The sequence below is a fragment of the Neoarius graeffei genome, chromosome 7 (genome assembly GCF_027579695.1).
Source record: "Neoarius graeffei isolate fNeoGra1 chromosome 7, fNeoGra1.pri, whole genome shotgun sequence".
Taxonomy (NCBI): Eukaryota; Metazoa; Chordata; class Actinopteri; order Siluriformes; family Ariidae; genus Neoarius; species Neoarius graeffei.
Window position 1 is genome coordinate 68,109,524 of NC_083575.1, and position 19,199 is coordinate 68,128,722.

General features: G+C 40.8%; 1 protein-coding gene across 1 annotated transcript in view; it reads left to right on the plus strand.

The window, feature by feature from the left end:
• ldb3a (LIM domain binding 3a) overlaps positions 1-19,199 on the plus strand; it is a 157,591-nt gene that overhangs the window by 2,611 nt on the left and 135,781 nt on the right. Inside the window, exon 2 of the mRNA XM_060924999.1 lies at positions 12,478-12,674. Coding sequence (XP_060780982.1) covers positions 12,579-12,674 — 96 coding nt within the window. The 5' untranslated portion in view covers positions 12,478-12,578. The remainder of the gene's footprint in view (positions 1-12,477; positions 12,675-19,199) is intronic.

Sequence of the window (19,199 nt, forward strand, 5' to 3'; positions counted from 1 at the left end):
CACAGGCTTCCAATTTTATTATTATTATTTTTAAATAGAACAATTAATGAATTTAGGCCATGTGGCCCCTAAATTTTCTGCTATTTTTTCCTGCTTCACCATGACCCAATTCAAGATACTACATCATGCGTGACGTGGTGGGCTTTCCCTGTTCGTGCAAGGCATTGTGGGATACAAATTTTTAAACAGGAGAGGAAAATGCAGGCTGTGAGTGTGCGAATGAAACGTGAAAGACTGACTCCAGTAATGGAAAGCGAGCAAAAAAGATGTTATGTTGCGAAGGAAAGGAAACACAGGACCAAACTAATAAATATCAGCGGTCAGCGAGCACCTTGGTGTGATCAGCTGTACATTTAGTGACAGAATGATGTAACTGTCAGTGCACGGTCAAAGGTAAACCTGTAGATGGCAGTAATGCAACACTGGATGCCAGCTGCCGTAAAACCCAAAAGAAGAAGAAGGTAAACCTGCGCACGCGGACCTTGCTTTGTCTGCTTGACTGTACAAAGCGAGCGATTTCATGCACATTTTGCTCAGGAATCCCCTCAAATTAAATAACTTCCAGCCACAGAATGGCCTGTTTTTTTTTTTTTTTTTTTTAGATATTATAGAAATAAGCATACATATCACAGTGACCAAATTTCAGAGGGAAATAAATTTCACCGGTTTCATGAAATCAAAGGGCTGTCTGGCTTTAATAATTGATTGATTGATTGATTGATTGATTACTTTATTCTGAACAATAAAGAAGAAAGATATAAAAATAAAAAAAAATTAAAATAAAAAATGCAATAATCAAAACATCGTCATAAACAAACAGTATATCGTAGCCACAAGGCAGTAACATAATAATGTTCAGAAAGGATTAGGAAGAAGTAATAACTTATCCAGTCCTAACCCTCTATACCACCGCTAATCAAATGTCACTTTCCGCCATAATAAACTATATACAACCCCGATTCCAAAAAAGTTGGGACAAAGTACAAATTGTAAATAAAAACGGAATGCAATAATTTACAAATCTCAAAAACTGATATTGTATTCACAATAGAACATAGACAACATATCAAATGTCGAAAGTGAGACATTTTGAAATTTCATGCCAAGTATTGGCTCATTTGAAATTTCATGACAGCAACACATCTCAAAAAAGTTGGGACAGGGGCAATAAGAGGCTGGAAAAGTTAAAGGTACAAAAAAGGAACAGCTGGAGGACCAAATTGCAACTCATTAGGTCAATTGGCAATAGGTCATTAACATGACTGGGTATAAAAAGAGCATCTTGGAGTGGCAGCGGCTCTCAGAAGTAAAGATGGGAAGAGGATCACCAATCCCCCTAATTCTGCGCCGACAAATAGTGGAGCAATATCAGAAAGGAGTTCGACAGTGTAAAATTGCAAAGAGTTTGAACATATCATCATCTACAGTGCATAATATCATCAAAAGATTCAGAGAATCTGGAAGAATCTCTGAGCGTAAGGGTCAAGGCCGGAAAACCATACTGGGTGCCCGTGATCTTCGGGCCCTTAGACGGCACTGCATCACATACAGGCATGCTTCTGTATTGGAAATCACAAAATGGGCTCAGGAATATTTCCAGAGAACATTATCTGTGAACACAATTCACCGTGCCATCTGCCGTTGCCAGCTAAAACTCTATAGTTCAAAGAAGAAGCCGTATCTAAACATGATCCAGAAGCGCAGACGTCTTCTCTGGGCCAAGGCTCATTTAAAATGGACTGTGGCAAAGTGAAAAACTGTTCTGTGGTCAGACGAATCAAAATTTGAAGTTCTTTATGGAAATCAGGGGCGCCATGTCATTCGGACTAAAGAGGAGAAGGACGACCCAAGTTGTTATCAGCGCTCAGTTCAGAAGCCTGCATCTCTGATGGTATGGGATCGCATTAGCGCGTGTGGCATGGGCAGCTTACACATCTGGAAAGACACCATCAATGCTGAAAGGTATATCCAGGTTCTAGAGCAACATATGCTCCCATCCAGACGACGTCGCTTTCAGGGAAGACCTTGCATTTTCCAACATGACAATGCCAAACCACATACTGCATCAATTACAGCATCATGGCTGCGTAGAAGAAGGGTCCGGGTACTGAACTGGCCAGCCTGCAGTCCAGATCTTTCACCCATAGAAAACATTTGGCGCATCATAAAACGGAAGATACGACAAAAAAGACCGGAGACAGTTGAGCAACTAGAATCCTACATTAGACAAGAATGGGTTAACATTCCTATCCCTAAACTTGAGCAACTTGTCTCCTCAGTCCCCAGACGTTTACAGACTGTTGTAAAGAGAAAAGGGGATGTCTCACAGTGGTAAACACGGCCTTGTCCCAACTTTTTTGAGATGTGTTGTTGTCATGAAATTTAAAATCACAGAATTTTTCTCTTTAAATGATGCATTTTCTCAGTTTAAACATTTGATATGTCATCTATGTTCTATTCTGAATAAAATATGGAATTTTGAAACTTCCACATCATTGCATTCTGTTTTTATTTACAATTTATACTTTGTCCCAACTTTTTTGGAATCAGGGTTGTATATACAAAAGAAAACATACCAAGACATACCGACATGGTATAATATCGACCAAATCATATATACAGATACTTATGCTATGTATATATACACACATACAATACATCTATACAGTACATACATATACACATACCTATAACTATACGCAAAATACAAGAAGACCAGTCACAGACTTGCTCTCAATTTCATCATCACCTATATAGTCTGCCTGTCCTCATTCTCATATATTTTTATTAACATGTTTTTATATAATTTTTTTCTAATATGATAATATAATATTTTTTATAATTTAACAATGAAACAGTTTATAAAGAGTATGTGTTACAAAACGATCAGTGATAAAAATGATTGATTGCATAACAGACTTTGAATTTGCTGAGGCTATTAAACAAAGAGCACAAGTGAAAACCTCGTTTTTACATTTGGTGTTCTAGGCGTACTTTGCATGTGACCCAGTTCATGCGAGTATTCTTTGTATTATCACCTCCAACATGCCCAGTTTATCCCCGTTTACAAACAAATTACTCTTTTGGAGGAAGAAAAGTAAAATATAGAACTCCTTAAAGGTTCTGCGTAGAACCACACAACAGTGTTTCTTTATGAGAAAGGGTTCCAGGTTGGAATATGTTTAGGAATCTAGGAGCCCTTAACTATATATACCAAAAAAAAAAACCCTCCCTGAAGAAAACTTTCTGTAAGAGCAGATCTTAGTAAGTCATGACATTAGTGTAATATTAGTTTAATTCTTATAACTTGTGATGCTACTTTAAGGCATATTTGAATTGGATTAAATCTACAACATCTGTTTCTAAAGATGTAACAAAGTGAAGTGGTTCATTTAAAAAAAGGAATCGAAAATCTTTGTAGTTAAAAGCAAAAAAAATAGCTCAAAGGTATTTTCCTGAAACTTTCTTTGCCAGAACTACATTTCTAACACAGCAGTATTATGTACTTGGACAGGCCCATTGTTATAGGTGACAGTTTAACTCGTGTTGAATTGAAAAGTGTGTCACTGCCTGTACAAGCATCGGTCAGACTGTTTGAGACCGTATGAATGAGACATTCATCATCCATATCTCATTATATTTTTTTTGCGGTCCAAATCCTGCGCTCTGATTGGCTGGCGAGCGGGTCTGTATCCTACGGTACGGACCCCAGTTACGGACCTCTGGCGACTCGCTCATTCACAACAACAACAAACATAGTAGCATTTTTTGTCAACATTTATCTTTTTTTATAAGATTTATTTATAAGATTATCAAAAATCTTATAAATTTTTGCCAGCATTTCTCAGGAGAATAGCATTAATTTTACATCATGGATAGCGATAACGACAGCGTTCACAGCGAAAGTGAGTTTTACTACCCTGAGGAAGAAGAAATAAAAGAAAACATTTCAAGAGAAAGCTAAAAACCTCTAACTTGCTAACGCGGAGCAAAAACATGGCTGAATCCTGAATGACTCCTATTTGTATAAATAGGGGACTACATAGGTGGCAAAATGTAGTTTTTTCCTGCCATAGAAGTGCACTTGTATATTGAGGATGAAGCAATTTGCATTACAGCCGTGAATGAGGATTCAAAATGGCGGCTCGGCTCGGTTTTCCCTTTCGGGCGCTCTCGTTTTCTGTTAGAATTTGGTAAAGAAAAAAATAAATATATTATTTCTCAGTATAGCATTAATTTTACATCATGGATAGTTATAACGACAGTGTTCACAGCGAAAGTGAGTTTTACTACCCTGAGGAAGGCAAAATAAAAGAAAACATTTCAAGAGAAAGCTAAAAACCTCTAACTTGCTAACAGTTTGATCTCATTAGTTAATGAGGACCATTTTGGACCATGTTATCCTAATATAGAATATTACGTTAGGTTAAAAACTTTAAACCAGTACAATCTCTTCTTCAAAGTTTCACCAAATGGCTTTATTTATGCAACATAAAGGTCATAATACTGTACAACTTTGGTCGAGCAAAAACATGGCTGAATCCTGAATGACTCCTATTTGTATAAATAGGGGACTACATAGGCGGCAAAATGTAGTTTTTTTCCTGCCATGGAAGTGCACTTGTATACCGAGGAGGAAGCAATTTGCATTATAGCCGTGAATGAGGATTCAAAATGGCGTCTCGGCTCGGTTTTCCCTTTCGGGCGCTCTCGTTTTCTGTTAGAATTTGGTAAGGCCATCCTTAAAAAAAAAAAATCCGTTTCCTGTCCACCGGGTGAGCAAAAAAAATTTCAGTCGAGAGGGAGGGATTTTTTTTTTTTAATTATATATGGATGGATAAGAAATCGCAATGCTGTGTTTGCTTTTTCTTTCAGTACTTTTTTATTACAAAAGCAGACACATTTAATAAAATGACAGTTAAATAAACTGAAACTTGTACAAAAACTTTAAGTTAGCATTTTAAATGCTGACTGCAACATTTGCAAAACTTTTACAAAGGTACTTAAAATGTCCGACACACGGACTTTTTGTAGTTCTAAATCGACCGTTAGGCCTAGTTCGGATGAAATTACACTATTAAAATGATCACTGAATGATTTGTTTTTCTGAATCTTTACTATTTTGTTGTTCGCTAGAATACCATTTTGCGATTTCACACTTAAGCAAATGATGAAAACTCCGGATCTCCTTCCTTCATGGTGGCTGCCATTTTTTGTGCCGCACGGCGCATGCGCAGAGCTGATTCAGTTCAGAGTGCGCGCGCACTCGGCGGAGGCAGTAGTGTGTCGGAGGGAACAGAAGCAGAGATAACGCTTATTTTGTCTCCGGTAAACCAGTCTTCTCTCGTTCAATTACATGCTGGCATCAAAAGACACTGTTGGTTGTAAATGAAACCAAACTGAGTCATTAGAGTGTATTTTCATACACAAATGAAGAAATGTTCGCTGAGAGTTTAATTGTGTAGCCCCACTGCAGACTAGTCTGGTTAACACCAGACTATATCACAAGTGAAATATGGTCTGGAATCCGCCTATTGAATTTCTTGTAGGGGAGGTGTGGCTTACGATTGTCAACGGCCGTTTATTGGACGTTGCGAATGTCTATCATTTGGCGTATATGTAGCCCATGGCCAATCATGGCAGTTGTACCCGGTGACGTAGAGCGACGAAGAAGACGAAGAGGCGAAGAAGAGAAAGAAAGAGAAGGCAAAACAAAAATAGGAAAACAATGACACCGAACGATTACCAAACGCTGTTCTTTTTTTAAAACAAACTTTCGTTCTAAACTATTCAGAACAGTGTCTAAAGCTTGATCGAAAGTTTGGTTCGTATCGCTCGCCGCCATGTTAAATGTGATCCGTAAACAGTCCCAAATAAACTACAAGCTTCTGTTTGTCGAGTAGTATGCGTCACCGTCTTTCCACCCCTCCCCACTCTCTGATTGGCTCCCTAACTCAGGCGAGCCTTTAGACCATAGTTTCCATGCTGTCTTTTCAGATCGGAACGATTGTGCAAAGCAGCATGGGATTTCCCAGGCTAACTGCAGACCGTTGTCGTTGTTAATTCATAGCATGCTCAGCTGCGTGAATGTGTCATGCACCGAAAATAAGAGATTTACAAGCCAGGAACGCCTCATGATGCAATACGCAAGAAAAGAAAGATGATTTACTGCCATTTTACTTTGTATTTGAGTAAAGTGAATAAATAAATGGTCTGTGGAAAATACATTTAACCCTGGGAACTGCGTGCACAGGAGTTTATTTTGTGTTTACTCCCCTCCCCGGCTACTTATTTGTCATGGCTGGCTAGTATGAGCCTTAGTGGAAAGCCCTGGGAATGCGGAAATGTCAAGTTCGATTTTAGATTTACGAACCCCCAAAAAAATGTCACCCGCACAAACGGCACTCACCCGGCTGGTGGACCGGAAACAGAACATTTTTTAATAATGGCCTAAAGAAAAAAATAAATATATTATTTACCAGCTTAAGGTCGGTCCATATGGTGAGATACAGTGGTGCTTGAAAGTTTGTGAACACTTTAGAATTTTCTATATTTCTGCATAAATATGACCTAAACTGTCATCAGATTTTTCACACAAGTCCTAAAAGTAGATAAAGAGAACCCAGTTAAACAAATGAGACAAAAGTATTATACTGGGTCATTTATTTATTGAGGAAAATGATCCAATATTACATATCTGTGAGTGGCAAAAGTATGTGAACCTCTAGGATCAGCAGTTAATTTGAAGGTGAAATTAGAATCAGGTGTTTTCAATCAATGGAATGACAATCAGGTGTGAGTGGGCACCCTGTTTTATTTAAAGAACAGGGATCTATCAAAGTCTGATCTTCACAACACATGTTTGTGGAAGTGTATCATGGCACGAACAAAGGAGATTTCTGAGGACCTCAGAAAAAGCGTTGTTGACGCTCATCAGGCTGGAAAAGGTTACAAAACCATCTCTAAAGAGTTTGGACTCCACTAATCCACAGTCAGACAGATTGTGTACAAATGGAGGAAAGTCAAGACCATTGTTCCCCTCCCCAAGAGTGGTCGACCAACGAAGATCACTCCAAGAGCAAGGCGTGTACTAGTCGGCGAGGTCACAAAGGACCCCAGGGTAACTTCTAAGCAACTGAAGGCCTCTCTCACATTGGCTAATGCTAATGTTCATGAGTCCACCATCAGGAAAACACTGAACAACAATGGTGTGCATGGCAGGGTTGCAAGGAGAAAACCACTGCTCTCCAAAAAGAACATTACTGCTCGTCTGCAGTTTGCTAAAGATCACGTGGACAAGCCAGAAGACTATTGGAAAAATGTTTTGTGGACGGATGAGACCAAAATAGAACTTTTTGGTTTAAATGAGAAGCATTATGTTTGGAGAAAGGAAAACACTGCATTCCAGCATAAGAACCTTATCCCATCTGTGAAACATGATGTTGGTAGTATCATGGTTTGGGCCTGTTTTGCTGCATCTGGGCCAGGACGGCTTGTCATCATTAATGGAACAATGAATTCTGAATTATACCAGCAAATTCTAAAGGAAAATGTCAGGACATCTGTCCATGAACTGAATCTCAAGAGAAGGTGGGTCATGCAGCAAGACAACGAACCTAAGCACACAAGTCGTTCTACCAAAGAATGGTTAAAAAAGAATAAAGTTAATGTTTTGGAATGGCCAAGTCAAAGTCCTGACCTTAATCCAATGGAAATGTTGTGGAAGGACCTGAAGCGAGCAGTTCATGTGAGGAAACCCACCAACATCCCAGACTTGAAGCTGTTCTGTACGGAGGAACGGGCTAAAATTCCTCCAAGCCGGTGTGCAGGACTGATCAACAGTTACCGCAAACGTTTAGTTGCAGTTATTGCTGCACAAGGGAGTCACACCAGATACTGAAAGCAAAGGTTCACATACTTTTGCCACTCACAGATATGTAATATTGGATCATTTTCCTCAATAAATAAATGACCTAGTATAATATTTTTGTCTCATTTGTTTAACTGGGTTCTCTTTATCTACTTTTAGGACTTGTGTGAAAATCTGATGCTGTTTTAGGTCATATTTATGCAGAAATATAGAAAATTCTAAAGGGTTCACAAACTTTCAAGCACCACTGTACCGTGACCTCGGCCTTGAACACTGACCTTAGCCCAGAGGGCCTCGCTCAGTACTTTCAAGACCTTGGTCATGGTATTTCACAATATGGACCTCCCAGCTGGTAAATAACATATATTTATTTAACAATTATTTGCTGAAGGTGAAGTGAATATCGGTGTATAATATCTGAGACAAAGTTGAGGTTATTATTCACTGATATTCACTGAGCCTGAGGCAGATAATTGTTTTAGTATAAATACACAGGTGATTTATTTAAAAAAAAAATCACGTTTTACTCGATTGTTGTTTTTTTGCTAAAATATGTTTGGAGGAGAAACTGAAAGTTGATAGAGTGAGCATATATCGTCTAAACAAAGTGCAAATTACAGAAAAGGACAGATGACAAAACCAGAAGTTTAGTGCTTTTTGGTTTGAATTAAAGGGTTACAACTTTTCTGTGTACCGTGTTTGTTATTCAGATGAAACACAGTTCAGACTCAAATGCCAAAAGTTATATATAAATTTTAAATTATAAATGCATATTCACCTGTACAAAACACATACATAGCCTATATAAATAATTGCATTTTTATATTTATATCGTATAGTTGGCTTGTTCTTGGATATATCTTTCATTCTATTGTATGTTATATTGTGTTTCTTTTTCTTTTTTCCCCCGCATATCTGATAATTTGCTGCTGTAATATAACAATTTCCCAGCTTGGCATCAATCAATCAATCAATCTATCTACAGTGTCTTGCAAAAGTATTCATCCCCCTTGGTGTTTGTCCTGTTTTGTTGCATTACAAGCTGGAATTAAAATGGATTTTTGAAGGGTTAGCACCATTTGATTTACACAACATGCCTACAACTTTAAAGGTGCAATTTTTTTTAAATTGTGACACAAACAATAATTAAGATGAAAACACAAATCTGGAGTGTGCATAGGTATTCACCCCCTTTCATATAAAACCCCTCAATAAGAGCTGGTCCAATCAGTTCACTTCATAAGTCACATAATTAGTTGATTAAGATCCACCTGTGTGCAATCAAAGTGTCACATGATGTCTGTATAAATCAACCTGTTCTGGAAGGACCCTGACTCTGCAACACGACTAAGGCCGCCCAGCAAAACTCACAGACCGGGCAAGGAGACCATTAATCAGAGATGCAACAAAGACACCAAAGATAACACTGAAGGAGCTGCAGAGGTCCACAGCGGCAATGGGAGGATCTACTTTAAGCTTTACACTCCACAGGGTGGGGCTTTATGGAAGAGTGGCCAGAAAAAAAGCCACTGATTTAAAAAAAAAAAAAAAAAGACGTTTTTGGCCATCATGGGAAATGCCATGTGTGGTGCAAACCCAACGCCCTGCGAGCACCATTCCTACAGTGAAGCATGGTGGTGGCAGCATCATGCTGTGGGGATGTTTTTCATCTGCAGGGACAGGAAAGCTAGTCAGGATTGAAGGAAAGATGGATGGCATTAAATACAGGGCAATTCTGGAGGAAAACCTGTTTGAGTCGGCCAGAGGTTTGAGACTGGGATGAAGGTTCACATTCCAGCAGGACAATGACCCTAAACATACTGCTAAAGCTACACTGGAGTGGTTTAAAGGCAAATATTTAAAGGTCTTGGAATGACCTAATCAAAGCCCAGGCTTCAATCCAATTGAGAATCTGTGGCATAACTTGAAGATTGCTGTACACCAACGCATCCCATCTAACTTGAAGGAGTTGGAGCAGTTTTGCCTTGAGGAATGGGCAAAAATCCCAGTGGCTAGAGGCGCTAAGCTAATAGAGACATACCCCAAGAGACTTGCAGCTGTAATTGCAGCAAAAGGTGGCTCTACAAAGTATTGACTTTGGGGGTGAATACCTATGCACACTCCAGATTTCTGTTTTTTCATCTTTATTATTGTTTGCGTCACAATAAAAAAAAAAACAATGTGCACCTTTCAAGTTGTAGGCATGTTGTGTAAATCAAATGGTGCTAACCCTCCAAAAATCCATTTTAATTCCAGCTTGTAATGCAACAAAACAGGGCAAACACAAAGGGGAATGGATACTTTTGCAAGACTATCTATCTATCTATCTATCTATCTATCTATCTATCTATCTATCTATCTATCTATCTATCTATCTATCTATCTATCTGTCTGTCTGTCTGTCTGTCTGTCTGTCTGTCTGTGATGTATATTATTCACTATGCCCCCGCCTTCCCCAAGCCACCATTGACCTGTTCCCTCCATTCCATCATCCTTAATTGTGGTATTTTTTTAACCATCTAACATTTTTAGTATCCATATATCTAACTGGTCAGTTTTCTTCATGCATTATTCATTGAGTGCTCCATCTTTCTTCTGTCATCCAGCTGTAAATAGGACTGTGACAGTGGCGGCTGGTAGTCTTTCAAACAGGGGAGGCTGGTCGGTTACGATATTTCCAGATTTTAAAAGAAAAAACATCAATTTTGCCCATATTCTTGCCTCTGATCTGGCTGATTGTTGGCAGGGTCACAAACTGTGAAATAACAGGTTCTTTTGGCCCATTAGCCTACTGTCCAATATACATGATGGTGGTGTTGGGGGGGAGGGGTATATTTTAACATTTTATATTTTAAAATTGTGGCATGTTGTTTAAAAATTGATCATTATTGAAAGCAGCTCTTTGTCAGGAACCTCAGCAGTAGAGCTGGGTGCCACACATTTCATTCAATGACACTTTCCCTATATTTTACTTATTTTGACTGAGAAATGTTTTACTAACAATTTTGATAACCCTTCACTTTTAATCCAGGTCTGTAGTGTGAAATGTTCTCGGCTGTGTTTTTGTTTAAAAATGTTTTCCAAATTGTAGCTGTGTTTAATTCATATCCAGAAAAATATATATTCCAATATAATATACTCAGCATAAACATTTTAAATAGATTCTATATTTTTGGTCCATCCATGACATATTACTAAAGTAGCCTATTTACTGTTGTTGATGTGGGTCACTTGCTGTTAGCCAATTCACTTTCTTGTACCAGGAGAGCTGAAAGGAACGAGTATTATTCCCTACCTTTTTCACCAAGTCAATTTGAGGCGTTGGTCTACCCTGCTCTTTAATTTTAATTTTTTCCTTGAAAGGAAGACTGGCAAATGGCTTCGCCAAAATTAAATCAGCAATGCTTGGCGTCCGTGCGCAGCTTTCTTGCTAGCTGACTAGCCCCCTCAAGTTCAAGTTCAGTCACTCAAATAAACGAAATTTCTGGAACTAAGATAGCAAACTTGACAACACTATATTTACACTTTATTTACAATGAAAATATATACAAACTAAAAAAGCTGGTAGAAACCGTATGTAATGAATGAAATCGAAATGTAAGCTGAGCTCTTACAATACACCACAGCACTTGCGAATCCGCATGGGACTGAACTGAGATTCACCGCTGCCTGTCTATAGTTGAAACGAGCTGTCAATCAAAGAAAATATCCGGCCGCTTTCACCAATCACCAGTCTCCTCGCGGAAACTGCCATGTCCCTCCCATGTGAGGCTCGGAGTCCGTAGGCGTGCATTTTCGCAGTATTTGTCCAATAATCGTCTTGCATTTTGAGATTGAAAAGCGCAGAGCTACCAAATGCCATTGAAGCCCACTGAGGCTGCACTGCATCGCGCTGTCACGAGGGGGAAAAACTCACGCACACATTAAAGTTATAAGGGCATTTTTAGAGGAGGCTGAGCCTCCCTCGTTGTCTTAGAGCAATCGCCCGTGGACTGTGAGGAGAAAACTGGTCGATATGGATGATGGATGCATTACAGGGTCACAGTATCAAATATATAGAACGCTTCAAAATGGCAAGAGAGTTAAAAGATTATTTAATTCCTGCTCACTGTGATAAACTCACTTTGATAAATTACACAGCCTATTCTCTTTGTAGACCTCTTTGGTTTGGTGAAGTACCTTAGCAATTGGGTCTAGAAATCTCTTTTGGCCTAAGAGGAGGCTATATTAGCCCTATGAATCATGGGAGGCCTGGCATTCTGGGTGTCCCCTTACACACCTTATAAGGACCCCCCGCTCCCCCTCCCTCCACCCCACCCCACCCCACCCCGCGGCCCCAGTGCATCTGTGCTATCGGTTTCTGCAGAGAGGCGCCTATTCTTAGGCTGTCAGTACAGCTCATCTGAGCAGGCAAGAACCCTCTTCCTCTGGCTCTCAACTCTTTTCTTTCTCTTGCACTCATTACTTTGTATTAGTTACACATTTGGTTGGGCCTGTATTGTTTGTTGTCTTATTGATTTTTGCATTTTTCTTTATCAAAGAAGAAAAAAAGTTTTGCTTTGCTGATTTTTTTTCTTTATTTTTAACTTTTTTTTGTCTTCTTTCAGAGGCTACTTACCACCTTCCTTCCCACTCTTCACCTCCATTTTTCCCCAACTGTTTGGAGGAAGACGTACAAACCATATAACACAGCTATTTTTTTTGAACCATGAGCACTTACACTGTGACACTTGCTGGACCTGCGCCATGGGGTTTCCGCTTGCAAGGAGGCAAGGACTTCAACATGCCCCTCACCATTTCCCGGGTAAGAAAGTCCAAAATCAAGTTCCTCAAGTCCACTTCATGTTCACTGACCGTTTAGAGTCTACTCACACTCAGAGACAGGTTCTATTCACACACAACAGTGCATGTGGCCTGAATGAGAATGAATGAATGAATGAATGAGTGAGCATCCTTATTCAGGTCTCCATGCAAGATGCTCAGGATACTCTGAACTCAGTGTGGGTTTTGTTCTGTTCATGCGGTTAATTAATTTTGCCCAATTCTCAGTGAAGTGCTGTCGTGTTGTGCTGATTTATAATTTGAGATTATAGAAATTATAATTTTTATTCGAACGTTTGGGAACTTGATGGGATGGAGCCATTGATTTTACCTCCTCTCAAAACAGTGTTCTTATTTTGGATGTTTACTTTGGGCATCATATTAGACAGTGTAAGAGGCTTGTGTTCTTATTGAGTTTATTATTGCTCCATGTGTGATTCCTGTAAGAACAAGCTAGACAACAGGTGAAAACTTTTGTATGAGAAGTCGGAATAAAACATCAACAGGACATGATGTTAGAGGAAACTAATCAGTGATGGTTTGGTGTGATGCCCTGAAATTGTTTTTTTTTTTTCCCATTTATGTCCCAAAGTGTTTTATTCTTCTTATACCACAGCAATTTGCCAATGCTGACTTTATTATTATTATTATTATTTACTTATTAAAGGACATCATACTATTCATCTGTTTATATTTACATTTAATATTGCAAAGCAAGTTACTTACTATTAACATTGATGTAATATCAGCTATAAATAGGCGTACTCTCACTATCCTTTTTCTTTCTCTTGAAGCTAAAAAGCTCGTCACGTTACTGAGAAATTGCAAAGCAGAAAGAGCTCTGTCCTGAATTCTTTAAAACTTAAAAACGTCAAGTGAGAAAATTTAGTTACATCTTTACCGCTGACTGTTAGAAAGTTCTGACACTTGAGACCCCAAAAACGCCAAACATCTCCTCACAGGAAAATTTACCATATAAATGTTTACATATTTGTTTTATTCATTTACATGGGACCCTCCAATATACAAGTTCATGTGTAGAATAGAAGCAATCACATACGAGAACGAGCACTTTAATATAAACCTTCAATCATCATTGTCAGTATTGTCAGAGTTACTGTTATAGAAAATTAATCAATGCTTTCTGAACAATCAGATTTGAGAACATGGTATAAAGTGCTATAATAGATATTCAGGTCTTTTAGGGAATCTGCACTCAGTAGTAGTTCCTCTTTCTGTATCTGGGTGGACGTGTGTGTGTGTGTGCCTATTGATGTGTGAACTAAAGTTCTGGACTTTTCTATTCGCAGCTCTCCGGTGAGGAAAAGTTCACGGCTCAATTGTCATTCTGGCTTGAAAGGCTCCTGAAAAATAGCTTTGTGTAGAGGGATAAGAGGGGCAAACAGTAGCAGTTGGACACAATCCGCATGACGCTGATCCTCTCCCATTCTGTCACCACTCCTCACATGCCTTGTGGTCAGGAACAATGTGTGTCCACTCATTTTCCTTGTTAGCATCACTCCTCTGACGTTAACCCCCTTTTGTGGCCTGTTACTGAAAATGACTGTGCCAGTTGCACTCAGTGGAAAGACAATGCCGTAGCCACGATACATTAATTCATGGGTACAGTATTCTGGTTTTACAGTAAACATAGTAGGACACTCCGATTGTCAGTCTTGTTTTAGGATTCCTCAGTTTGGTCAGTGTTTGGCTTGAAGTATGGTGGTTAAATTCGGATGTGTGAGTCAGGCATGAAGGCTTTCCCCCGAAGCAAAGGCCCAGCAGCAGAAGGCCTAGTCAGTCACTGCAGTGACAGCTGAGACGCTCCGAGCGTCACTGCGTGCAAAGGGGCTCCGCAGCATTCTGCTAAAAATACCTCTAAATAATGGCAAATTCAACTACACACTAGAGGTACTCTTAAATGTCAGCTGTGATAGAAACAGAAGGAAGTTTCTGTGTTTGCGCATTTGTTTTTGTGCTCTTTGGGATAGTTCGTGTATATAGTGCATGTAGTGCAAAACATGTTTTCTTATGAATGGGACAATAAAATGATGGAATATACTCCTGATTTTTATGCCCTGGGTCTTGGGGTTGATACTAACCAACAGAAAAAAGGGATGCGTTATGGTTGCTTTTTGGATTTTTTTAAATTCATATTGTGCTCTGAATATGTTGCCAGTGCTCAAAATACCACCCTGCTTTCAATTTCCTGCCAATTACAAAGTGCAGTTTAGGTATTCTGTACCCACTAGGGCAGGGATTCCCAAACTGTGGTACGCGCACCACTGGTGGTGCTCAAGCTGCCGCTAGGGGGTACGAGAGATTAAAACGGCAATGGCGGCTCTATGGTTTTAAAAAAGTTAACTTAATTTTAAATTGGGTTTTTTATTATGTTAGACAAGAAACCATTTGTCACTTTTCAATTGTGGATGTAAGTTTTAATTGAAAAATAAATACAGGCTGCCCAACGTATATCCACGTAATTTCCTGTCAAATATTTGACGCCGGCACCTAGCATAATTTTGTCTTTTGTGGAAGATAATGCTCATCTCATCTCATTATCTCTAGCCGCTTTATCCTGTTCTACAGGGTCGCAGGCAAGCTGGAGCCTATCCCAGCTGACTACGGGCGAAAGGCGGGGTACACCCTGGACAAGTCGCCAGGTCATCACAGAGCTGACACATAGACACAGACAACCATTCACACTCACATTCACACCTACGGTCAATTTAGAGTCACCAGTTAACCTAACCTGCATGTCTTTGGACTGTGGGGGAAACCGGAGCACCCGGAGGAAACCCACGCGGACACGGGGAGAACATGCAAACTCCGCACAGAAAGGCCCTCGCCGGCCACGGGGCTCGAACCCGGACCTTCTTGCTGTGAGGCGACAGCGCTAACCGCTACACCACCGTGCCGCCGAAGATAATGATAAGATGGAAAACTGGCTAAAAACAGGGAAGTTATTAAGCAATAAAACCAATGAAAGAGAAGAAGAGGCGACAGAAACAGAGAGAGAAGCAATCGAGCAGGCGACAGGTAGTAATGATGGAATGCGGGAGAATGAAGTGGAGGAAGGCGGAGGTGGAGCACAGAGCGGCAAAAGAGTGAATGAGACAGGGCAGACGTGGAGAAGAAAACGCGAGTACGATGAGTCATATCTGGGGCTGGGCTTCATGTGGATTGGCGATGCAGACTGTCCAAAGCCTCAGTGCGTGGTGTGCAGTGAGGTCCTGTCTAACGGCACACTGAAGCCCTCTCACCTACGTCGCCACCTTAACACCAAACACCCCAATTTTCGTACAAAATCCTTTACATTTTTTCAAACAAAATTGGATGAGTTAAAAAACAGCCAGAAACAACTACAGTTTCATTCAAGTGGATCGACTAAAAACGCATTCTGGGCATCTTATCTGGCCAGTTACAGAATCGCAAAGACTGGATGCTGTTGAGAAGGACTTGCGCATTAAACTGTCAACAATCCCACCAGACATTGGAGCGCTTTTAAAAGGTGTGCAGGCCCACCCGTCGCGTTAATATGGGTAAGTAGCCCATTTAACCTCCAAACACAACCTCCTCAAAACTAATTGAAAATTGCCGCATAATAACGTAACTCTCTCTCTCTCTCTCTCTCTCTCTCTCTCTCTCTCTCTCTCTCTCTCTCTCACTCAGACTGTCCCAGAGTGCTGCGCCTGCGCTGAATTTGAAAATCCCCTATTTTTGTCAAACTGTGAGCTTGTTTGTCCTTGTTCTTCGTGTTTTATTGTTTTTCCATACCTCTGAAGGAGAGAGCTCATAGACCTGTTATGTGTTTTGACTTTGGTATTCTAATTTCATTAAACTTGGTGCCTTATATAAATAGAATGTGTTGCACTTTTTTACGTGTCGGGCATTGGGGGTATGCAAACAAAGTCAAGATGAAAAAGGTGGTGCGCGGAAAAATAAGTTTGGGAACTGCTGCACTAGGGTACAGTAGGGTGGCATGGTGGTGTAGTTTGTTGCCTCACAGCAAGAAGGTTCTGGGTTTGAGCCCAGTGGCCGGCGAGGGCCTTTCTGTGTGGAGTTTGCATGTTCTCGCCGTGTCTGCGTGGGTTTCCTCCGGGTGCTCCAGTTTCCCCCACAGTTCAAAGCCAGGTTAAAACTGGCTACTCTGAATTGTCCATAGATATGTGTGTGTGTGTGTGTGTGTGAGAGAGAGAGAATGGTTGAAAGGAGAAAACCTCTATAATAATCCAGTAGAAGGCAACGGGATACCACTAGATTATAATGGAATAGAATGCCTTTATCATCACTGCACAAATATAGAATGAAAATTTAGTTCATCATAGGAGAGCAAAGCCGCTGCGTACGTGTGCACCGCCACTCTTGGGCACCTCAGCCCAAGGCCGTCCCACGTTAACCTAACCTGCATGTCTTTGGACTGTGGGGGAAACCGGAGCACCCGGAGGAAACCCACGCAGACACGGGGAGAACATCCAAACTCCACACAGAAAGGCCCTCGCCGGCCACTGGGCTCAAACCCAGAACCTTCTTGCTGTGAGGTAACAGTGCTAACCACTTACACCACCGTATTGCCACTACTGTAATTCTTCCCTAGCTGAAGTCGTCAGAGCGGACCTGCCATCAGGCAGAACACTGAAGAAGAAGGGTACAGTAATTTAGACGCTAATCCTATGCATTGTGGGATTTTATTAGTGCGCTAAATATTCACCACTATGCTTTTGGATATGACAATATGCAGTGCACTGTATAGTGCGCTGTTTCAGACATACCAATTATTTTGGCAGAAACAATTTTTTTTGGTCCAACTGAAATTACATATACACTTTCTGGTATCATTTTTTTTTTTTGTATAAATATACTGTACATCAAGAGAGTGCCTGAGTAGTACTGGCCACTATGGCATTCTCCCAAATGGTACTTAAATATCCCTGAAATGATTTAAATTGATTTTTATTTTTTGTTTAAAGAGGACATATTATGAAAAACTCAGTTTTTCTGCACATACATTTGGGTATCTGGAGTGTCTACCAACCCACAAACTCTGAAATAAGACAGCCAGTCAGTTTCTTTTCTGCTACTTGTTTCAGAAAACGTGAGCTTCAACATGCCGTTCAGATTTGGCTCCCCTTTCTATGTCACTAGAGGAGCTCATTAGAATGATGCTCTGCCCTCATCCAAGTACCTCTACTCATGGCCTTTGTGAATGAATATTCATGAGGAAAGTGTTACCTGATTGGTTGGTGGAAGAGGGTGTGGGGTGAGCAGTGGCTCATTATTATTTAAAGGAACAGGCTCTCAGTCAGATCGGCTGTTTAGACAGTCAGTGCGTTTACATGCACATCCAAATCGAGCTACTGTCGGTAATCGAGCTAAGGGTCCCAGCAGGGGTGCCAGAGAAATCCAATCCTACATGCACACAAGGAAATCGAGCTATTGTGTGAGGTACATTGTGCACCCGAGCCACAGGTGGCGCTACACGCCCCATCGTGTTGGTACACTTCCGGTTGTCGTCATGAAGAAGAGCTATTCAAGAGTGTAAACAAAGTTATCAGTTCCGTGTTCACAAGAAGAACGATGACAAGGACAGCAACATCGAGATATATATTTATTCAACTCCTTAAGCTGAATGAGCATGAACTCTATCTCCTCATTGCTCCAGAAGTGCACGTTTCTACTAGTCTGGCTAACGCGACTGCAAAGCTCTACGAGCTATTGGTCTGGCCAAGATATTAAGCCCAACCGTTTCCCAAAGTGCGTGGTTGACCCGCCTCCCTGAAATGCCTCAGTTTGCTACTGGTCGAAGCCAGAATAGGCTGTGACGAAGCTTAAACCAATCACATCACTCTTTCCTCTGACGTATGTGACGCGACAATAGGATTCTCGCTGAGCCCCATTGATTTGGCTACTAGCGGGGCTAACTGGTAGATTAAACTCTTACCGAAGCCGGTCGGGAGCAAGGCGAAAACGTCCTTCCTTTCAATAAATACCTCCAGGGCTGCTCTTTGCTCCGTTTTCAGTGAGAACTTCCCGTTGAATGCTTTCAATACAGCATGATTCTGTAAACAATCTATGGCTTCCGGTCGCAGTTCTACTACGTCACTGCCTTGAACACGCCTCTACCCAGGGCCGTTGGAGATGCTCAAAGTTGATTGGCTCCCGATTTTTCCGGAGCTTGGAAATGCTGGAGATAGCTTGCCTGGCCAGACTAAGCTCACAACAGGCCCTCGTGTTGCGTCACGCTTAGGATGGGCGGGCCCAGGCTACGTTTCTACTATTGTTGTCATGCCGACCAAGGCTGTTGTGTTTCCCGCTTGTGGTCTCGTCACTCGTCACTTCCGGAAGGGGCAGTGCTGAAGTAAGTAGCTCGACTACGTAGCTCGATAGGGTTTACATGCACTAAGTAGCTCGGCTACAATCGCATAATCTAGGTCGCGTAGCTCGATTACGAGAAATCCAGTTCGGTTCGATTTCAGCCGAGCTAAGGTGTTTCCATGGCATTTAGAAC